We start from the raw sequence: 24195 nt of genomic DNA on the forward strand, positions 1-24195 counted from the left end.
GTGGGTAGAGTGTGTTTTAAGATGTGTTCATCGTACCCCGAACATTTACCGTTGGCACCGCGAGGCAACCATGGCTGTGAGGGGGCATGGATAGCATGAAGGAGGCTGACTTCAGATGGCAGCACCGAACATATTGATGTAAGCTGTTTTATTCATGTTTTGTAATGTTCAGCAGCAGATGTGGCTTCTAATGCCGGCTCTCTTGCTAGATGTATGAACCAGTCGGATAGAAAGGAGTGACCACTGCAGTTAGAATGGACACGCGTCGCAGCTGTCCATCTTTGGAAAGACAAACGTCGCCATCTATTGTATGTGTAGGGCAGAGCATGTGAAAGAGTTTCATTGTGAACCAGTGAGCAGCCGCGGATGGAGGGATGGGCAGTTGGAGCCTGGCTAAACCTATCTTATGGCAAAAGTTCCAATATCCCACATTTAAACTTATATTATCTCATCTAGAGATTAGAGGGAGTAGCAATCGGGTCTAGCGCGGAGTGGAAGTGACCAATTTGAGCCTGTTAGGGCGCTCTACACATAAGTGACCAATGAGAGGCCTGTGATGGGCTAATGACCACTTGCAGTGAGATGAGCCATATGGCATCTACCGAGAGGGCTGAGTGACCAATGAGCGCAAGGAACTAACGATCTCTCTGATGCAGCTGAACGAACCCACAGCTGGCTGTTGTACCAAATAAAGGTTGAAATCAACACTTGTCGTGTGTCTTGTCTGAAGCAGCTGCCGACAAATTCAGGCTAGCCAACCACTGTGTTCAGTAGGCTTAGCGTGGACCAATCGGGGCCAGCCATCGGTAGGCTTCGCTATGAAGAGCCAATCAGTAGGCTTAGCGTGGTTCGGCTTAGATGTCTGGATCAGTAGGACCAATCAGCACGAAGTGTGTGTGGAGCCAGTAAAGAGTTGCGCCACAAGGTAAGTAGCGTGGACCAATCAGGGGCAAGCCATCGGTGTGAAGACCCAATCAGCAGGCTTAGCGTGGTTCAGCTTAAAAGTCAGTAGGCTTAGAATGGGCCAATCATCGCGAAGTGGTTGGAGCCAGTAAGTAAGAGCTGCGACCTCAGTGGAACGAGGGCCAATTGGTAGCGGCCAATCAGAGCGCTGGGCTTAGCGCGGACCGGCTTAGAAGTCAGCAGGCTTAGAATGGACCAATCAGCATGGAGTGGGCGGACGGCACAAGGTAAGTTTCAACATCTGAGATAAGGCCACAGCGTGGCCACCGCCGCCGGTGAAGGCTATGTTCAGTAGGCCACCCGCTAGCCCGGGGCACAGGTAAGTTTGAACATCTGAGATAGGGCCGCAGCGGGGTCGCCGCCATCCGGCGGGCGCTAATGAAGGCTATGTTCAGCGGGCCCCAATCAGTGGCGGCGGCCAATCAGAAAGTGCGGGAGAGTGATCAGTAGGCTTAGAATGGACCAATCAGCGGAGCCGGTTAATTAGCATAACGGGGGCGTGCTCAGCGATATGCATGCACCAATCAGCGTGAACTGGGCAGAGCCGAGTAATTAGCATAAAGGGGCGGAGCTACAGTCAACCAATCAATGATCAGTCAAGGCTTAGCGCGGGCCATTCAGCGTGAACTGGGCAGAGCCAAGCCAATTAATTAGCATAAAGGAGCGGAGCTACGATTGACCAATCCGTGTGGGGGCTTGGCGTGGTGGCCAATCAACGTGAAGTGGGCGGGGCTAATGGCGTCCAATGAGATGGCTTTGGATTTGGCTTGTGTTGGATTACAAGTGGATTGTGTTGGCTTAGGACTGGATTGTGTTGGCTTAGAACTGGATTTTAGCTTAAAATTGGATTAGAATCAGCCATCTTGGATTAGAAAAAGGATGTCGTTGTACGTAACGATTATTATACCGCTTATATCTATACTACTAACCGGTTCCCACTATCAGCCATCTTCGTTTCAACAATGCGCTACCACTATGGACGGCATTATGGTGTGGCCCATGACGACGACAAACACCGGAAAAGGAACCATGTCAGAGCCGCCTGCGAGTCTTCATAAGCACCTTTCACACGTAGCCGACTTCAGTGGGGTGCTCGGCATCGGTCGAATGATGTTCCCTAACTTCTTTGTCTATTTTGCACAGGTGAGAACCTATTATTATGTAAAAGGTTTCAGAAGTGATGACCTCTGTTTGGTTGTGATGCCGTGCACCCTCACATTGTGTTCGTTGGTCAAAGAATGTACTGATATTGTACGATCTTTATTGATCATGGCTGGCGACGTAGAGTCAAATCCAGGCCCGACGACTGAGGAAATGATGAAAGAAGTCTTGAGCAATCAGAAACGTGACTCCAAGCTAATGAACGAAATACGCTGTGACCAAAAGAAAATAAGAGAGGAGATTTCCAGGAATTCAAATCAACTTGCGGAGCTGACGGAACGCGTAAAGAGAGTTGAGAGCCTCGGCGATGAATTGATACAATCTAATCACAAAGTTGCTGAACTTCAGCAAAGTGTAGCGCAGCTTCTTATTCGAGTTGATGACCTTGAAAATAGATCCAGGCGAAATAATTTAGTTATTTACGGTTTGCAAGAATCTGAAGCAGAATCCAGCTCCTCTCTTCTTAATACAGTTCAAAATGAACTGTTGTCTTCTAAGTTGGGCGTGCAGGTTTCTAGTATCGAAAGTATTCACAGACTAGGAAGGATGGTTGCGGGGAAAGTCCGTCCAGTAATCGTCAGGTTCTATGACTATCGAGAAAGGAACCTGGTTTTGAAAAATTGCCACAAACTAAAGGGGACAGAGACTGTGATTTTGGAAGACTTCTCTCAGCATGTACGTTCCGTTCGGAAGAAGTTGTTGGCATCTTGCCTCGGTGAGCGACAGAGAGGGGATAAAGCTCGTTTGTTTTACGATAAACTGGAAATTAACGGCAAGCGTTACTTTTGGAACTGTGACGCAGAATCTAGACAGGAGATGGAACCTATTGTTAATGCGTCTGCTTATCGCCCTGCAACGAGGTCAGTCACAAGGGCTCATACATTGTTGTCCATGGGACAAGATAGTTCAGTATAGGAATTGTGTTCAGGGAGCGATATTGTCCGCAATTCAGTTAAAAGGTACATGCAGATGTTAACAGTAAATTGTCGGAGCATTAAAAACAAAATTGCTGAATTTGCTGTGTTGGTTGAATGTGCTGATCCCGACATAATTGTAGGTACGGAATCTTGGTTGGACGATAGTATTCATGATGAGGAAGTGTTTCCAGCTGGTTTTACGGTGTATCGAAAGGATCGTCATGCTCATGGTGGAGGATTTTTTATTTTGGTTAGAAGTTCAATTAAAAGCTTCCGCCTTGACATTGATACTGCCGGCTGTGAATCAGTTTGGTGTGTAGTGGAAGGTATCAGTGCTTCTCAAGTTGCTGTATGTGCATACTACCGACCACCCAATTCCGATTGCTCTTCATTAACTTCTTTATTCAATCAACTGTTGTCGGTACGAACAAACTATATGGTACTTACGGGAGATTTTAATTTGCCTAATATTGAATGGAAAAGCGATCCTGTGTTTTTGTGCAATGTTGGAGTCTATTGTGAATTCCAACACATTCTTAAGGTTTTTGACTTATCGCAACACGTTAAGTCACCTACTAGAGGGGACGCCTTTCTTGACTTAGTCTTGTGTAATACCGACTCGATCATCAAAGACACTATTGTTGTCCCTGGTCTTAGTGACCATGATTGTGTGTCGACAACCATTTCTTTACCACAAACATGTATAAACAGAGGGACGCCCAGAAAAGTGTATTTGTATGACAGGGGTGATTATCTTGGTATTTCAAGAGAGTTGCAGGCGAACTTGCCCCGTTTTGCTGAGACGTGTCATACGGGGGACGTCTCTAGTCAGTGGGTGGTGTTTCGAAGTTTTTAACTCGCTTGATTGACAAGTATATACCATTTAGAATACTTAGATCAAAGAAAAGATGCAACAAACCATACGTATCGTCAACCATTAGAAAGCTCATACGTAAAAGAAGTCGTTTGTACTGCCTGTATAAAGCTAGCAGAAGTGAAATAACAAGAGCCAGACTATCAGCGGTATCAGGTCAGTTAAGAGTCGAACTAAAGCAAGCTAAAATTAGATAATTTCAAAGTCTTAATGACCGTGTTAGTAGTAGCCGTGATCTGTGGAAGCACATTAGATGTAATGGCAAAACACAAGTCGGAATATCTAACATAGTCTATGATAACCTAAATCTAAATGACAACGTTGATATGGCGACTGCTTTCAGTTGTTATTTCAGTTCTGTGTTCAGTACTCCTCGAGTCCAAGTTGCCAACTCTGAGTTTGTGGCTAACGTGGAAGTGCCCATGGCCCCGCTTGTTCTTTCAGTTAACGGCATTATGAAATTATGCAATAATCTGGCTGTAAGAAAGTGTTCTGGCCCTGACATGATACCTGCTATTATTCTTCAACGCTGTAGTTCTTCTGTCTCCGAGTATTTGTTCCAGTTATTTGACCTGTCGTTAAAGACATCATCGCTTCCTGATGAGTGGAAACATGCAAACATGGCTCCAATATTTAAGTCAGGTGATCGACGTTGCGTCGAAAATTATAGACCTGTGTCTCTCCTGTGTATCGTTTCAAAGATCCTTGAGCACATTGTTTACTCCAACGTTGCTAAACATTTAACTAATAATAACTTCCTGTCACCTTTTCAACACGGTTTTCGGCCAGGCTATTCATGCGTTACTCAGTTGATTTCCTTTCACCATGATATAGCCTTGGCGTGGGATGAGGGTATCCAAACTGATTGTGCTTTTCTTGATTTTCGGAAGGCGTTTGATTCTGTGCCTCATAGTTTGCTATGTTATAAGCTGCAAATGCTAAGATTAGATTCAATTGTCTTTAGGTGGTTATTAGATTACATGATGAATAGGTCACAACGTGTTGTAGTTAATGGTGCTAATTCGTGTCGATCCTTCGTGACCTCGGGTGTCCCTCAGGGGTCCGTTCTGGGGCCCTTGCTCTTTTTAATATATGTTAACGACATTACAACGGATATTCAGTCGAACATCCGATTATTCGCAGATGACTGCGTTGTGTATCGCAAGGTATCAGGACCGAATGACGTTCTCTTACTTCAGAGAGACCTTGACGCTATTGCTGCCTGGTGTGCTACATGGGGCATGACCCTAAATACTAGTAAATGTAAAGTTCTTCATTTTAACCGCACTAGTCGCACAAGAATACATTCGTATGTAATAGGATCTGTCCCTCTCGCGCTGACAAATGAATACAAATACTTGGGTGTTATATTCCAGTCTAACTTACACTGGGAGAGTCACATCAATCAGGTTGTGTCCAGGGCAAGTCGTACTTTGTTTTTTTCTTAGACGCAACTTTAAGCGGGCGCCGCGTAATGTAAAGGAAACCGTTTTCAAATCGTACGTTCTCCCCATATTAGAGTATGCTTCGGTGGTGTGGGATCCCCAGCAGGAATATTTACAGAAAAGGATTCAGGGAGTTCAGAATATGGCAGCGAGGTTCGTGTCGGGTAATTATTCTTTTCGTATCCACTCTCATGAACTCATTGCCGACTTAGGGTGGGACAATTTAAAGAATAGAAGGCGACATAATCGATTGAAATTGATGTACGATATTCATAGCGGAAACACTGGTCTAAATAAGGATGAATTTCTTCTACCACCTGTGTATGTATCGTCCAGGATGGATCACTCTAAAAAAATTGAACCGTTGCGTTTTTCAACGAGTGTTTTAAAGCAATCTTTCTTTTGTTCCACCATCCCAGAGTGGAATTCTCTGCCCCAACAAGCCGTTAATGCTGCCAATAATACATTATTTATGGCTAAGATTAGGTGTCTTATGCACTGATTCTTTGTTTTTGTTGTTACTCTTCTTTTTTTTTCGTTTCTACCATGTAATACTGTGTGTAGTCAGTGTACAATATTGGTGTGTTTTTCCTGAGAATGATGCAAGTAGCATCACCATTGTACTTCCTCACTCCTCTGCTGTAATGCCTCACGGCGCTGCAGAGCTCTCTGAATAAATAAATAAATAAATAAAAAATAGTTATGAAATATCACAATGACCATCGGTAGTCATAAACGTCGTATGACACTGCTTGAAGCAGCGGTAGTCCCATAAAATCGATTCATAAAACATATCATGAAAATAGTCGTGAAATATCATAATGACCATCGGTAGTCGTAAAACGCTATATGACTGTTTGAAGCAGCGGTGGTCACACAAAAATTTATTCATGGCACATACCATGGCATATTCATGGAATGTCATAATATCTGTCGGTGGTCATAAAACACTGCATGACACTGTTTGGAGTAGTGGTAGTCCCATAAAATTGATTCATAGCACATATCATGACAATAGTCATATAATGTCGTACCGACCGTCGGTAGTCGTAAAACACCGCATGACAATGTTTGAAGCACCAGTAGTCCCATAAAATCGATTCATGGCAGATATCATGAAAATAGTCATGAGATGTCACAATGACCGTCGGTAGTCACAAACCTCTGTAAGACACTGTTTGAAGCACCGATAGTCCCATGAAATCGATTCACGGCACATATCATGAAAATAGTCATTAAATGTCATAATGACAGAAAGCAGTCATAAAACACCGCATAGCACTGTTTGAAGCAGCGGTAGTCCCATAAAATGGATTCATGGCACATATCATAAAAATAGTCACGAAATGTCACAATGACCCTCGGTAGTCACAGACCACCGTAAGACACTGTTCGAAGCAGCGGTAGTCCCATTAAATCGATTCATGGCACATGTCATCAAAATAGTCATGAAATGTCATAATGACCCTCGTTAGTCACATACCACTGTAAGCCGCTGTGTGAAGCAGCGGTAGTCCCATAAAATCGATTCATGGCACATGTCATGAAAATATTCATGAAATGTCATAATGACAAAAAGCAGTCATAAAACACGGCATGACACTGCAAAATCCAGGGGTTGTTGAATCAGTAGTCATGCATGAACTCATGATACATTGGCGAAATCATGAAAGTCACAGTCATGACATGACTGAATACACAGTCGTACACAATTGGATTAAATTGGGTAGCGCTTGGATTAACTTGGTTGGTGTCTGGATTAATGTGGTTCACCACTGGACTAAATTGGGTAGCACTTGGATTAAATTGAGTGACCAATGGATTAAAATGAGCGGGAAAACCTGTAGATGTTGGCTCAGCTAGAATAACCATGGACAACAACCGTTCTAGTTGGTAGCTAGAGCCGAACCGGCTGAGGTGCCGGTTAATATCGCGCGCCGCGATTCTGGGTGCGCTGTCGATGGCGGTAGTGGTGCAGCGCTACAAGTGCATTACATTTACATGTGAAAGTTCATTCTCTTGAATCTCACATTTGGCATGTTCATCACTAGCTACATGACTAGCAAAATGCTTCCTGTGTTCCATGGGACATCCTGTGGAGAAACGGGATAGCAAGGGGATAAATTCCTGTACGGAAAAGTTGTCCAGAGAAAGTCCTACTTAAGTCGAATTGGATATCCTCAGGATTTGGCTATGACATCCAAGGATACGTATTCTGCAGTCCCTGCAACGTCCTTGGAACTTCCTTTGGTAGTACTTGGATGTCCCTAGGATGTCCCTATATCCTATTCAGGACATCCTCGGGGTATCCCTGAGATGCCTATGGTTCTGTGGGTTCAGACAACCATCAATGTCCAAGGACATCTCAATTTGGTCATAACGTTTACATCCATGATGGATTTTCAGCGGACGTCCCATGGATGTCCAAAATATCCATAAATATCCTAGAGTCATCCACCCAGACAGAACACCATCTCCTACGGACGTCCGAAATAGATCCCAATGTCCATATCGAAAAAAACTGACCTCCGTGGGACTCTCCTCGGATATTTATGAAGGGATATCCGTAGCCGTATATCAGCAGGAGGTCCTGTTGCGGCTGTTTCACGGATTGTCCGAATCAGCTCCGTGACGGGATGCTGTACGGATCATGTATTTGCAGAGAGAGAGAAACGCGGAACGATGTAGCACTGCAGAAGTTCGGCTTTCCATGAACCAAGTCACTTTCTCAAACTACATGAGTAAGAAACAGAGACATTACGTCTACGCCGACTTAATACGCCAAACAATTTCTCATTTCGCCGTTGTTTGTGCACGCAATCGAATTAAACTTAGACAGCTCACCCTTCAAGCCTCTCGAATGTGTAGAAGCTCGAGAGAACACCAATGTACAGTGTCTGTTCCCTGTTTGGAAGTGAATGGGACCTCATTTCCAATGCATTTCGGCTGAGTGGCCCAATCTTTTGTTGTTGTTTCTTCCTTTCTTATTTCCTTTTTCTTTTTATTTTGAAACGCCGCGCTGATTTTCCCTTATGGGAAGCAAAGCGGAGCAACAGAACGTGAAACGAGCGGCGACGGTGGCAGATGTAAAAAAAATGGCGGAAACACGCTTTATATTTTACTACAAAGCGTATACTGACTTCTGAAAAATAAAAAATAAGACGCGCTCGGGATACACGCTACATCCCAGAGAGCTCCTTTTTATGTCCGTATCTCCTGGTTATGTCCGCAAAGTGGACGTTCGTAGGAAGTTTGAAGCCCGGCGAAGTGGATCTCCGTAGTATCTCCGCTGGAGGAATTTCATTATTCTGCGGATATTCGTGTCTCCGTGAAAATATATCCGATGGACATCCGTAGGACAGAATTTTCTGACTGGGCAGTGCTGACGTTGCAAGTAGGACGTCCCCTGGATGTCCTGCAGATGTATATTATTAGACGTGTCGTGAAACAGCCAATGAGGCTAACAGCTTGAATAACAACGAAGGTGTGGTGCACTCTGGTCGCAACTAATAACTACATGCGTAAAGTTACATAACGCAACATTTTGATGCGGGATCTTAGTAGCTATATTATGATTGGCATCCTGCGAGTAATATTACACCAGTTTCATTTACTCAATAGCTCCATAAAATAACCTGCATACAAGTGTGACAGCACCAACCGCAATGCGCGCTAGACTCTCTGGGATAAAAAGAAAGAAACGTTGCAGGCCATTCACTGCTGAGCGTCGTCTGCTGCATTAATTTGCACCGCCGCGCAAAGGCAGAAAGCGCCATGAGCATCGACAATTCGCGCCTCCAACGAACTACAGGGGGTAGCGCGGTCGAGCCAAGATGGCGGAAATGTCGAGGGATGTTTGTGTGGTAGCTACGCTGTCTTTGGCGAATATATTAGAATTCGTGGATATTTCTACAAATTCCAGGAGTTTTATTGAAGGGGAATGCGTCCTGAACGCGGGACACATCATTACGTGCGGTGCAATGCAGCGAACGGACAGTGACGTTCATGTATTTGGATTACGTCTCTCCACGAGTGCTTTAAGAGGTGATCCACACACTTTGAGCATCACCTTAAGTTTCCAAGAAGGACAGAGTTAGCGCGCCACAAATGCCCAATGTTCCTGCAAGGCTGGATTGTCAGAGCGTTGCAAACACATCGTTGCTGTACTGCTTTACTGCAACAGGTAAGTTTAGGAGCTTGTGATCAAACATAGTTTGTGGAGAAAGCGCAGCTGACGCCTAGGTTATTTACCTCTGTTGTCCTGCAACGTTCTCATTTCTGCATTTTTTGTTTCGCTCTGTGTTTTCAACGAACAGTAACGGGCTGGACAACTTAAGGACACTTAGCTCAACCGACCTCGAATGCTCTTGGAAGAGAAAAGGAGGTGGAACTGGTTACGACAGACAAGTGCCAACTACCGAGTTCTGTCACGTGGAACCAGTACCAGAAGTTTTTTCAGTGTCTGAGGATGAGAGGCTCGAATTTACAGCGTCACTGCTGTCTGCAGCTCCAGATTCAGCTGGTACCAAACACAGGTTTGCCATGAATTCTCACGTGTTTGAATAGAATAGTTGAATGGACCCGCCCTACCTACAGGACCCACCCTACCTACAGCAAATATTGTTTAATATGTCTTGAGCTTGCTGTATGGGTGTGCAATCATGAATACGCATGATGGCACTATAACTTCTTGTGTTCTGCTAATTTCTCTGAAGTGCAAAATTTCAGTTACCTTGTTATTGCAGAGGATCATTCAATTGACTATGAACTTCGTGTGAACTTTGAGATCTGCTGATATCTTTGACTCATTCTAAAGATAAAATGCTTTGCATACCTTTCAGGAAAAGGAGGCGCACTGGGCCACTAACAAGGTTAGTTCTGCTTAGGCATTTGAAAATAGATATATTCCTGACACAACCTCAGACGGCATGCCGTTATCTACTCCTGAAGCTTTCGGTGGCACTGGCCCATGGGTGTTGGGCCTGTGGAGGAGAGAAAATTTTCGTGCATCAAATATAAAAGGGAAAGCCTGTCATGTTTTCTGTTTTGCAGTCGGCAAGACAACTGCACACAGCATCCCAGTGCACAGCACCTTCAGTGTATTGTGGAGGCATCAAAGGGAAGCACGTTCATGGAGAGGCTTGGTGGACTTGAAAACGAGCAGCCAGATGAGACCTGCCTTGCTTATTACAGCAGGCACGTTGCTGTGAATGACCAGAAGATTTTGCAACTCCTTCATGAGACAAAGACGGATAAAATGCTGTGGCTGAGAGAAAGGAGACACCGAATAACAGGTAACAGGTTCAGTTGTTTGCATGTATTCCGTCAAAGGACCTTGAGAGCCCTAGACTCACCGTGAACACGACACGAGGCACATGAGCTTTAATGCTTGTACAGTCGACACTCATTAATATGACAGTCTTAAATATGACATCCTCACTTTATGACCGTATTTCCGGGGAGGCACTTGTTCTCAGTGAAAACCCTGTATAAATGCCCCCTCGTTAATATGACAACTCGATAATCCGACTATGACAAACATTCTGGGGACAGTCTCAGGAGAACACGTGTATGCTTCCCCCCTTATTGTGACCATCTGCAGTTGACCGGGTCATCCTCTTGACCCACGAGTTCACTGTTTCTGAGTGTTTCGTCTCCGGGCAATGTACATGCCGTGAGTGCAAAAGTAACAGCTCCACTTCTGAAGTGGCTCACTACTATCTAGAGTAGCTACAAACAAGAAGCTAGCTCAGAAGTTAGCTAGAACTCAGCTGCTTAACCACTTCTGTCACTTGCATCAATATGGAAGAGACATTCGGTTCAGCACATAGTAGGCTGTTAGAGTTAGACATTGACAGCTTTCCTTTTGGCAGACGATTTCCCGAATTTCTTTTAACACTAAAGTGCAAATAAATTAATGATAAGTACATGTAAAATACATTGAAATACTCTGCCTGCATCATGTGGGCCTTGAATAAGTGACACAGCTGCGTGGACCCCTTTGTGGTGAGCTTCCCTGCAGCATCGTTCATATTTCTCGCTAATATGACAATTAGGTTTGTGACTGAAATTTGTGGGTACGGCCTTGGCCATAATAACAAGGGTTGTCTGTACTAACGAAACACTTCTAAAGCGTACTGCATGTATACATGTACCTCTCCACTTTCAGGAACAACGTGCTACCCTCTTTTTACTTATAAGAAAGGGGACTGGCCAGCCAAGATCCAAGCAACTCTCTCTTCACCCTTCAGAGGCAGTGCAGATACCCGTTACGGATGTCTCATGGAGGAACAGGCCCGTGCAGCATATATAAAGCAAGAGGAAGTAGATGTCGTCACATGTGGTCTGCTGGTGTGCAAAGACAACCCGTGGCTAGCATGCAGCTCAGATGGCATTATTGTGACCAATTCAGTGCCAGAAAAGCTTTTAGAAATAAAATGTCCGGTTAAGGGGAAAGCGATGACAGCGGTAGACCTCTTGGAAACATGTAAATTCCTGACACGTAATGGAACATCTTACGTTCTTAAAAAGCGCCACACGTACTATGACCAGGTACAGCTTGGAATGGGAATATTAAACTTAAGACACTGTGACCTCGTGGTTTACTCAAGCCATGTTGACACTTTTGCTAAAATTGGTGTTCCCTTTGATGAAGACTACACTTGGAAAATGCTGACACGACTAAAGTTAGTTTATTTTAGACATATTCTTCCACTGCTACCACTGCAGAGCCGAGCACTAAGAAAGGCTGCCATGTTCATTGTGATATGTAGAGCTTTCCTTCTCATAAACCTGTTTGTAGTACACGAAAGATCCTAGATATCAAAAAGTTCTAGTCTCATGTGCAGCATTTATCATTTATTACTGTTCACATGGTACAATAGAAGTATCACTGTACAATAAATTACTGCGATGCATTACAATTTTATAATAAATATTTTGCAAACCAAACACTGAACACCAGAGTGACTTCACTGAAACCCCACCCCTACGTAAAGCTTTGATCAGCAAGAATAGGGGCAGATAGGTTTGTCAAACCCACAGCAATCTTCATAACGTCATCAGCTAATGGCGTCAAATGCCAGGGCACCTTGGGCATGAACTTGAAAAGCTTTACTCGTTGTATCGCCCGTTCCACATGCACTCTTGCAGTTGCTATTTCCTTCGTCCTTAGTGCCTCTCCTTTGCTGAACTGTTTTTTTTTGCACGTAAGAATGGTGGCCTCCCTACAGTTATCAACCTGCTTTCACATATATCATCTATCAGAAACCCTTTATCAGCCATTACGTGGTCAATGCCAGGTAGAAGCATGTCTACTAACCCACTCTGTTCAAATATCGTTTTGTCCGAAGCACGGCTTCCATAGCCTTTACTGACGTACGTGAGTAGTCCTCCTGGTGAGACACCAACCATGTATTTGAATGTGTTCATCTTCTTGTAGTGCGAATAGGTGTTGAGCCTGCACTGCAAGCACCTTGGTACACCGACCTGAATTTCTGTACAGTCTACTACAACTCTAACATGGGAGAACCTCCTGAAGCATTCTGGAAGGTTGTGAAGCACCTCCTCCTTTGTGGGCCACATTATTGCACAATTTAGGATAGCAGACAAAGCCTTGACTGTGGTCCTGAAAATGTTGCTGCATGTTGTCGGACAAATTCCAAAGAGATGTGAGACGAACTCGAAGGACACCATATGCTTCAGTATCATCATTGTCATTACGATCTTATCACGTGTGCTCATGGAGTCTTTTGATGAGCACGGTAGCTTCTTTTCCATCAACTTTTCCAGCGTTAAGAGCAGGTGAAATGTAAGGATTCCAGTGAATGTTTTCACATTCTTTGAATTGACAATTGTTGTGAAATGAAAGCCGAAGTCCCCGCTTGTTACTTGCACACACTTGTCACTGTTTTGGTAACGTGATGTTTGACTGACACAGCTTGAAAGGAGTCGTTCGACTTCAGGGTCTGGCTCGATAATCTCTGGTCTTGTGTCGTCTACAACTTCTGAATCTTGTGTCTGGTCCTGTGTACATGCCTCGCTGACGAGATTCTGACGTGCACATTCCTGTTTAAGAACACAAAGAAAACCAGTACATCGTCACAATGACAACATAAGCTGATAAAAGCACTGAGTCCACATGGAAATTGTGAATGATTCCACTGGTGAAGCATGGAGGCATGGGAAGTGAGACAACACAGACCAAATCCATACCAAGGTTTTCTTTGTGTTGGCTCTTCCTTCCTGTGTCTCTCTTGTCTTCAAAATGCAAATTGATAACGTGAATATAATGATGGAAATGAAGCAGATAATAACGTGACGTCTTTGTGCTTCCGCGAGCGTAATTTGAAAATCAAAAGGTGCTAACTGTTGCACAAGAATGCACACTCCATACACAAATCACCTTCTGCATTATTCGTTACCATCACTTGCATTTATCTGCTACGTACGTGGTATGCGGTCTGCATGGTCGACCTGTTCTCCTGTCGCTCTGTCCGTTCTTTGCACAGATGCTCGGCTCTCCGTAACTTTTCTCTGTCGTCTGTTGATCGTAGAGGCAGGTTTTGTGAGGGCACAGTGCCCTTCTTCAACCTCCTCTTTTGGCTTGGGGCGTCTGCATTTGCAAGAAAACGCAGGTTGATGTACACGCACGCACGCCCTGTTTGATGTAGCAATAAGGCAACCGCATGTATGTGCAACGTACCTGGGAGGATGTAATCTTCCCTCTTGAAGTGCAAGGATCATACCGTCATTGCACTGCTGATTTTCTTGCCTATCTTTACGACACGAACCCACTCTTTGCGTCTGTTGACGACGTCGTTCCCGCGACGACAGGTTTCGTCTTCCTTCGGAAACTGATGGAACACGATTCCACGTGCTTTCCAAACTGTGCTGTTGCACTGTGGCACGGAACAGAACCTTTTGCACAATGTCTTCGAATGTTTCTCCTCAAACTCCATACGGGAAATCAAGGACAGCAAGCTCTCAGCGTCCTCTCCCTGCGACGCTCCCTCTGTGAGGCTCTTGAGGCGGATGCCGCTGTGGGGCGCTGGCGTAGTTACCCCGAGCACAAACTGGCGCCGGCGTATTGGGTTATCGCACTTCCTACGACTGTTATTTGTGTGTGCGTGTCTCTCTGTGAATTATTCCTTGTTACTTCTTTCAACAACTTTTACTACACGACACAGTCTACCGGCATATGCCACATAAAACAGGAAGCACACCCAATGAGGGAGACAGGTTTATGCTTTCAGGTATGGAATGAGCGCAGGCTATGACGATGTAAAGTTGGCTGATAAGTACAAGACAAGATTATAACGACCACAGAGTATGAATACATAAAAAAACAATTAAACTGCAATTAAATGCAACATTGCATGCACATAATGTGAAGAACAAAATTAATTACTGGCAGGTAAAAATGACAAGTTATGTGCAGCGACTGAGCTTCAGATATTTTGCACAGTCGCGTTTCTGTGCTTTGGCTCGATTCAGCGACTTAACAAAAAAATGAAGCCTAGTGGTGACATAAAATGCCATAACTTCAGCACTCAGTTGCTTGCTATGTTCACTGCAACCAATGGCATCCTGTCGAGTTCTATGAAGAAGTGCAATGACGTCCATAATGCTTTCATGGTGAAGTTCCTGCGTACTGAAGCAGCTGGTAAACACGTTTTCCGAATTTTCCACGAACCTAAGCATAAAGCCTGATGGATACAACAGGCCCCCCTTATCTTTCAGCTGAGTCAGCTGAGCTGCCTGCAGGTCCTGTACATCATTCTTGTCACTAAGCAACAACTTTCTACACATGTCACACTTTGATTTAGACAGGAATTTTCTGGCAACATAGCGAGCTATATAAAAAGTTAGTCTCTGGTCGCTTCTTGAGGATACGTATGCGACATGGTCTGTTGACTTTTCAATTACAATTTCGGCGCTGCTGAGATCACCATGAAAAACTTGCGAAAAACTAGTGCTTTTCATGAAAAACACTAAATGGTGCCTTCGTAGTGCATGTTGTTGAATAGACTACGAGGTCAAGATCAGGAGTGTTCAGCCTTGTCCACAGCTTCGGCACGGCCAGCTTTTCAGCGATTACGTGAATGCTATATAGCCTCAATGAGGTTCCTTATTGAGGTTGGATGTTGCAGACGGAGTAGGCGTTCGAGTCTGTGTTTTCACGATCCACGACATCAAGCTCGTGCTTATCGCGACGGGACACGCATGGTTTCTTGGCGGGCGCCGATGTAGGCATCAAGCGGCGTTTCCTTTCAGGCCTCGGTTGAGGCATGGGCTTGGAAAGGTAACTTGGAAGGTCGGGTAACAGCGTTGGTACTGCATCTGCTGTTAGACCCGGCCGACCCCGGGGAGTCTGCACTTCACTGCCTCCGATCACGTGTACGTAGTCTCGCAGTACAAAACGCTCTTCAAAGTGCCTTTCGCAAACAGCAGACGTCTCACCGAGAGGTTTGTCTTTGCGTTTTAGGTTTTTCTCCCAAACCTTTCGACGGCTTTCATCTTTGGGTGCAACAAACAGAGAAAGCTGCCGTCCGTTTTCCGAGCGATAACCCGGGTAGCCAGTCTTGCAGCCGGGCGCAAAGCAATGTGTCTCTCCTTTCTTTTTCTTCTTCTCCATCGAGGACTAGCACACTCAAATACAGGCAAAATTTACAGGGAGGTTAACTACTTTGATGCAACACACATCGCCTTCTTTCAGGGTCACCACAGCATCACTCACACCACGCAAACACAGCAAAAACACCGCAGCGGTCAAAGGCGCTTCACAATTTCTCCTCGGGGATTCGACTGCAGCGCCAGGAGATCCAGCAGCGGCCGTCCGCTCGTCCTTCCTCAGCTATCGGGCTGAAACCGGTTCCGCTCTTTCCACTATACTCTTCTAGGGCACTGTACTGTTACACATACGTCTTTCAATTGCCTCCACTTGCGAATAAGCAGCCTTGACTTGTCTTCGGCTTGGGCGTCCCTCGCCTTGGGCACTGTACCTGAGGGGTATCATGGCCGCGTCACTCACTCTTACAGGTGCTTCCGCGCAAAAATGTAGCTCCTACTTCTCATTGGCTGCTGTGTGAGACGCCTTGCATTCTAGTTGCTTCCGCGGGGAAAATGAAGCCATCATTTAAGCTTCATCTTTTTTTGTTGTGTTGTTTATTAATAGGCCTGTTCTTTCACACGAATGTTTAACAGACGGTCTTTTTCACGTTGTTGAAATACTGGGAACTTTTTGCCTCATGCTTTCTAGTTTGTTGGGTTTGTGTGTTGAAGGTTGAACTCGTTTAAACGGGTTGAAGCCGTCATGGCTATAGAATCCCGCTCATATTCGAAACGTTGAAAGTGTATCTGAAGCATGCGAAGCACTTTGTAATTTGTCGGGGTTACTGTGCATCACCGCCATGTTTCTTCTCATGGATCATCATGAGGCACCTGACGCCAGTGATATGAATTTGATGAAACAAATCAGATTCAAGTCGACTCTTTATTTTCGGGAAGCAAATGAAATCATTACATATCCAGAATTATAGTTTTTCTGTATTTATTTATTTCTGCTCTTACGCAACAAAGCTACGACATTACTGTGGCGGAGATAGGTAAGGAATAAGTACAGCATACCAAAAGAAAAATTAAAAACCACACCTGTATAAAACAACAGTACTCAGGTCCCGAAAAAATCAGCTCTACATCCGTTGGGCTGAATTTTCCTGAGATGATCAATCTCGACGAGATGTACGATGGAGGTTCTAAGTAATTAGAGGAGGTTCCTTTTGTCATATACTAATTTTATCATTAATAATCTTATCTAAAAAGTGCAAACGTAACTGTTGTCCTCTTGTCGGCAAACTATCCCAACCTAATCTTGACTTGTGTCTCGCTTGTACTAGCATCCATGTAACTCATCTAGCCGCAATATTCTGAGCCGTCTCTAGTTCCTGAATTAAAAACATTTCCTGCAGATCCCATACTGTACATGCACAATCCCAGTCAACCAAAGAACATCCCATGAATATCCCGAGATCATTCCTTTATGGATGTTCAAATATTCCTGGTACATTCTGCGGATATTCCTGGGTAGGCTCTCGCAAGTCCCGTGGGTCCCATTTGCAACATTCCTGGGAAAGTCCAAAGAACGCCCCACAAAGACATAAATGTCCTTATACTGATGGTTAATGTCCTTTTAAATTACATTGATATACTCTTATTATTTTGCATAGAGTTACGCATATTTATCATATTTCGAGCGTTCTTTTACATGTTGATATAGAGCTTTGTGGGAAGCATCTGCAGTTAACGTGGTGTTGGAGGCCTGCATAAAAAAGACACAGAGCACATATTGTGATTTACATTTTATTTGGGTACAACAATATATATATTGATCATGGACGACAACAACACACCACTAGTGCAATTAATATGAAAAGAAAGCGCCGATATTCTTGTTTGGCTAATTCTTTAGCATGTCGCAGGTACGACTGTATGACGCATTCAACCTCGAAAGCGCTGATCTTACCTAGTCTCCTGTTCTTCTTGACTGCACCTGGAAATTGAGCACAAGGGAAGCGTGAGGCAAATACGTATCAAAGCTACAACCACACCTCCGCACTTCGCTGTAGTAAGGTGGCTGTCATTATAAAAAGTTGGCATTCCTTGTCAAATAAATTTTTGCTGCTCAACCCGTTTAACGTAGGGAAAGAGGTAACGTTTTCCTTAGTTTTATGGACATGCAGGATGATGTGGATGACACAAAACTCAAACCAGCTTCATTGTTTGTTTGCGTTTTTCTCGTCATCGTCTAGTGTGTTCCTGAAGCGCAAGGAAATTTCTCTTCTACAGTACGCCAGCTCGCTTGCACCGTTTCTTTAATTTTAATTCACCGTTTTATTTTAATTCACCGTTTTATTTTTTTTATGTGTGCTAGTAGAAAATCACTTCGATGTGCTTACATTTACTTAGATTAGCTTACGTGCTTACATTAGATTTCAGTTCAACAACACACGGGTAGGTGCGGGTGGGTGCGGGCACGATTGCTGGATTCGATTCATACGGGTTGACAAAATCGTCGACGACTTCTTGTGCATTGGTGGATGCAAGCCTGAAACACAGGAACAGAGAATAAAGAAAACGCACTATTTCCGCATGCTGCGCTATGCCAACTCTGAGCTCTGAAAAAAAAAAAAAAAACTTTCCAGAAAGCGTTCCAAGTTCGTCTGCAACAACAATATGCGTGGTACCACACTCAATCCGTCTGTAACCGTTCAAAAGCCTATTTGAGAAGATCTTCACGCAAGCAACACTGCGATCCGAAGCGACTAGAACGCACAATGTACGAAGCGTCTCAAAGCATATAGGTGCATTAGATGCGCAAGCTAATGAAGGATTGGTTCAAGAATGAACTGGGCGCACACATTAATCTGTACATTAATGTTGCCTCCGGCAGAAACCCACATACAGGAACCGCGTTCACTTGTGCGCATCACTCGTTTTCTGGCAAAATCGGCCAACGCTATTTTGCTCGTATGTAATTCCCTCAACACGTAGCAACCAAAAGCGTATGCAAACTTGTGAGGAAATATCTATATCGCTAGCACGAAGGTAGGAACACCCAGAAAACGCTAACGTGTGAGGCGTCAGATTCTGGTTCACCGGAACAGGACGCTTAACCCATATAACGTTCTTAAAACAATTAACGTCACACAATGGAAATGACTAATCGGGAACATACCGCCTGCAGAATAATTCCACCTTGATATTCGGCTGGGTTGCCCTGTTACACATACGTCTTTCAATTGCCTCCACTTGCGAATAAGCAGCCTTGACTTGTCTTCGGCTTGGGCGTCCCTCGCCACGCTCGAGGAGCTTCACGCGCCAGCTGCCGAGCTTTCGCCCCCTCCCTCCTCGAGCCCTCGCGCTCTCTGCAGGGAATAGCCCACGTTCGGCATTCACGGTGCTTTTCTGGGGCATATTCTTGAATCGCCCTATTGGGCATTCATCCGATGTTCTCAGGACGTATAAAATTCGCACTGGTTGTCTGGGATCCAAAGTAATGTATGCATCCCTTTTAACTCGAGTAATATAGCCCGTTCAATATTATGGAAAACAAAGTGAAGCGTCTTTCTTGCTTATTTGCCTTTCTTCATGCCAAATCAAATCCCATTTCAAATCCAGGTTTGTGAAATCCTCTGCAAAATCCAGAAACTTGGGGAATTTTGTAGAAAACATGGCCGGGTGGTCAACTTAAGAGCGTCCGACTGCTATTCACTCAAAGTATATCTTGTCAGGTTAGCCGGAGATGAACAATGAAGCACACAAAGTTTAAAATTTACAAATGTAACCAAACTAACGCAGACACTTTGGGTAGTTGGTACATAACTGAACGGCTTTGCGGTGTGAAAACAGCACAAAGAAGAGAGATGCACACCACGATGCCGAACATCCAACCGATTTAATAAAAGGAAAAATATACATGTACAACAATTATTTCTTATGTAATCTCATTATCTGGTTCAAGAAAATATGAGGAATATTTCAGGTTTCGAAGAATACAAGTTGACACATATGCGTGTTGAAACAGTCCGGGTGCAATATGTATTGAAAAGGTGAAAAACAATGCGCAACAAAAATGTGTAGTCTCTCAGAAACAAATACAATTGTCAGGAGAATCCAAATTACCTCCTATTTACAAACTGTATTGTGCCCTTTGTTCACAAAATCATGATGATGATCAGATGCTGTCAGTAGTATGGAATGACAACATTTATCCGGAAACACACATCTGGCCAAAACATTATTAAAATAGCAATTTGAGCTAATGGGACCCCCCCAACAGTAATCAGCACTCTCCAGGGAGTCACACTAATTGGGGAGCATCTAACTCATGTCCAGACCGGTCATGTGTTTCCGGATAATCGTGCTCATAAAAAAAAATTGTGGAGAGGAACAATTTATTCGAAAATCAATGACGCCGTGGCGAAGATACCGCTCCGCAATGCCTGAGTGACCAGCGCCCACCATGTTGCTTGTTGACGGTCCGTAGTTGCAGAGATCGACGACAGGTGGCTACGTAGTCGCAAGGCATCACACCACATGGTGCCACTGTCATAGCTTGTTTGTGTATTCATGTTTTCCTGTAACCTCGAAGAGAATGACGAAACAATGAAACGGCTCCTCGTGAGCGAACTCGCTTCGTAAAATTTTATTTAAAGTCTATTTATTATAGTCTATATAATTATTCTATTATGATATAATTACCTATATATATAATATATCTATATATATCTATATATATATATAAGCAGGAAAAATCAGAAGACGACAAAGAGCTTACAGGAAAACACAAAGGGGAGTTTATTAACACATATAGGGATAGGGGTCGATGTTTCGGCAGTCAGCGCTGACTGCCGAAACATCGACCCCTATCCCTATATGTGTTAATAAACTCCCCTTTGTGTTTTCCTGTAAGCTCTTTGTCGTCTTCTGATTTTTCCTGCTTATTTCATTCTCGTGGTCAACCGCCCTCCCAAGCTTCTATTCTATATATATATATATATAATTATCTATATAGTTATATTATAGTCTATATCAGTTTAAAGTCTATTTATTTCTTTACGACATAAAGAAGACGCTTGCGAGACGATCTTCCAACGTACTGACCCGGCGATCTTCGCCGGTCACCGTGACGTCAACGGAAGTGTGGAGAAGCCAGTACCGACGGACGATGGGTCGGTTGAAACCCGAGTTGATGAGACACGGGGCAACTGCCTCTCCTCGTCTATACTTTTCCAACAGCTCGAGCTTGTAATCCATGAAACGCTTCATTTTCTTTGTAACCTTCCCACTGGTGGCAAACAGACGTAATAGTATAGTCTTGAGAATCGAGCAAAAGTCACCCTCGCAGCCATTGCCGTGAATATAATCGCGTGATTGCAGCAAGTCCCGATACATTCGTGTTTGCATAAAGGTTGCAAACCTCTGCTCGGGCGTCATGACTGATACGAAATAAGATATACACAACCTTTTTTATTTATCATGAGAGGTTACATGAGTTAGCCTCCAGCTTTGGCTTTGTAGCCGGAGAGACAGCCCAAATACGGACGAAGGCTCAAGTCTAGCCAATGGCTGGGGTTTCTTGACCAGAGTCCACCACAATGACAGGTGCTCAGCTGATCGCCGATCCGCAAAAGAAGGTCCTCAGAGGAGGCTTGAAGGTTAGGACCAGGGGTAGATCTCCCGTCAGTAGCCATTCGTAATCCCCATGAAAGGAGCGTGAGAGACACGCATTTTTATATTAGACACACGAACGTACATTCTTCTTCAGTCACAGAGTGACACTGATGGTCCATCTTCCTTCAATAGTCGAAGTCCTTCGCAACGAACGTCGAACGGTGCCGTCCGACAGCCGTGAAACGGGCGTACCTCTCGGTCCGTCCAATGCTTTTGCTCTGAAAAAAGCGACCGGTTATAGAACGTACTGTAAAAGTTGGTAATTTTGCGGTCTTAATTATTTGCGAATCCAGTGCAGGGCCCGTTCGAAGAATATTGCGCGAGACCTTAAATTCGCGATTCCGGGTCTCTTTGTGTCACAACGCATTTCCGACCAGGGGATTAAACGTGCCTTCTAAAAGACACACCAGCGGATTATCGCCTACTATTTTGACCGCCTCAGCTTCTGTTCCCGAAACTTAATCGCTTTTGTGCAAAGCGGTGCTGTCGTCCAGGAAATATGACCGTACATTAACAAAAGGCAGACCTGGTGGTTGACGCCTTTGTTGTGACCTCCTGAACTCCTGTTCCCGAAACTCAGTGGCTTGGAGTTCATGGCGTTCTCCGGAATCCTGGAAGCGTCTCGGGTGCTAAGTCGGAATATAGGCTAGTGTCCCGCTGACCCTGTGCCAGTCATCCTTGTTACCAACTTCTTACGGTGACGACTGCAACTTCGCAGTCAGTCAGTCAGTCAGACTTCCACGGTGTGCAAGTGCCATGTCTCTGCTGCGGTATTTCAAACCCGCATCGCCTCAGCCACCGTTGTCTCCCAGCGAGCATGTGCACGGATTGCTGGACGTTGCGCTGCTCATAACAACAGGGGACAGACGTGCGTTTTCTTCTCGCAATGAACAGGCATCCCGGGAGGTTATCGACCAGCAGCATCAAAAGCGTAAGTGTGGATCCTATAAGAACTACACGCCGGAACTCCGATTCACGATCGCAAGGTACGCTATTGAAAATGGGAACAAAGCCACCGCTGTGAAATTCTCATCGGAACTTGGAACACCTGTCAGCGAGAGCACTGTCCGCTCGATAAAGGATTCATTTAAGAAGTGTCAGCAGACCCACATTGACAGTGCAAGCAGAGAACTTTCTTCACTTCCCTGTAACCCTCGCGGAGCCAAGCCCGTCCTTGGGGAACTCGATGCAGACGTCCAGGCGTACATTCGAGAGTTGAGGACATCTGGTGGCGTTGTTAACTGCTGCCTTGGGGATCATCAGGGCTCGGAAGCCGTCACTCTTGCCGGAATACGGTGGAACCATCATTCTCGACAAGCCATGGGCGAAGTCTTTCTTGAAGCGCCTGGGATTTGTTCGCAGGAAGGCAACGAAAGCCGCTCGGAAGCTCCCAGCGGACTTCAGCTTGATGAAAGAGACGTTTCTAGAGGCCATCTCCACCCTTAGGACTGACCTGGGGATTCCTGACGCGCTCGTCATCAATTTCGACCAGACTGGAGTGAAACTAGTGCCAGTGGACGAGTGGACAATGGAAGAACATGGCAGCAGGCAAGTTGGCGTAGCAGCGTTGGATGACAAAAGAGAAATTACGGTGCTGACGTCAGCAGCGCTCTCCGGTGATCTGCTCCCGCCACAGGTAATCTACGCTGGAAAGACAGACAGGTGTCACTCAAAAGTCGCATTCCCCGAGAACTGGGACGGTTGGCACTCGGAAAACCATTGGAGCAACGAAACGACAATGTTGCGCTTTGTAGACAGTGTCCTGGTGCCTTACATTGAGGGCCACCGAGTAGCCAGTGGGAATTCTGACCAAGCAGCACTGTGCATCTTCGATGTTTTCGCGGCACACAGGACTAAGAGTTTTCTTGAGAAGCTCTCGGACAATAATATCAAATGTGTGTTAGTTCCTGCAAGCTGCACAGGTGAACTGCAGCCGAACGATCTCACCGCGAACAAGGTTTTTAAGGCGACCGTGAGGAACCTGTTCACAGGATGGTATGCCGAACAGGTGCGAGTGTCGATGGACAGGCGGTCGTGGGACTTCACGAATGCTGATCTCCGCAGCAGTGTCATGAAGCCCATACATGCTGGGTGGCTCATCGAGGCCTCATCGAGGCTCATCGAGACAAACAACTTGAAAGCCGCGAGAGTGACATTATTACCGGGTTTACGAAGGCCGGCATCATCGGGAGCATCTTGAATCATGTAGAGTGAATGTAAGAGACATATTGAATGCTATAAAGCTCTATATGCGCTAATAAATCACTCCAAAGTGAAACTCTTGACTGCCGTCTGCTGTTGGTCGCGAATTTCGAAGCCTTTTTTCCATGACATCGGTAAGTATATTTCGCGAGACTTTAAATTCGCGAAAAAATCTTAATCGCAAAATTTGCGAAAATTAGTTCCTCGCAAAAATTTCTATTTTTACAGTTATAAAAATAATGAGGGAGCGTACCTTTAGACCACAATCCACCGCAGTTGGTGCAGAAGAAGCGGGCATTGCCAATCTCCCCAAATATGCAAGGTGGGAAAAAACCGACTTCACATGCAGCAAAAGCGTTGTAAACTGTAAAGGAAACTCTTCAAACATTTCGACGATGAT

The 24195-nt window shown here is 44.8% G+C and overlaps 2 protein-coding genes across 2 annotated transcripts; one reads left to right on the forward strand and one right to left on the reverse strand.

The window, feature by feature from the left end:
- Nucleotides 1–1167: 1167 nt before the first annotated feature.
- Nucleotides 1168–12179, forward strand: LOC135382963 (uncharacterized). Its single transcript, XM_064612630.1, has 4 exons — nt 1168–1190; nt 9677–9895; nt 10413–10654; nt 11530–12179. The coding sequence occupies exons 1-4, from the start codon at nt 1168–1170 to the stop codon at nt 12177–12179; spliced, it is 1134 nt and encodes a 377-aa protein (XP_064468700.1).
- Nucleotides 12180–12340: 161 nt separating this feature from the next.
- LOC135382995 (uncharacterized) lies at nt 12341–14196 on the reverse strand. The gene is made up of 3 exons (XM_064612649.1): nt 14065–14196; nt 13811–13974; nt 12341–13427 (listed from the first exon to the last, which is right to left on the reverse strand). Exons 2-3 carry the CDS (start codon nt 13826–13828, stop codon nt 12531–12533), a joined length of 915 nt encoding a protein of 304 aa, XP_064468719.1. The 5' UTR covers nt 13829–13974; nt 14065–14196; the 3' UTR covers nt 12341–12530.
- Between the last annotated feature and the right edge of the window lie 9999 nt (nt 14197–24195).

Source organism: Ornithodoros turicata, chromosome 2, assembly GCF_037126465.1.
Source record: "Ornithodoros turicata isolate Travis chromosome 2, ASM3712646v1, whole genome shotgun sequence".
NCBI classification, from domain to species: Eukaryota; Metazoa; Arthropoda; class Arachnida; order Ixodida; family Argasidae; genus Ornithodoros; species Ornithodoros turicata.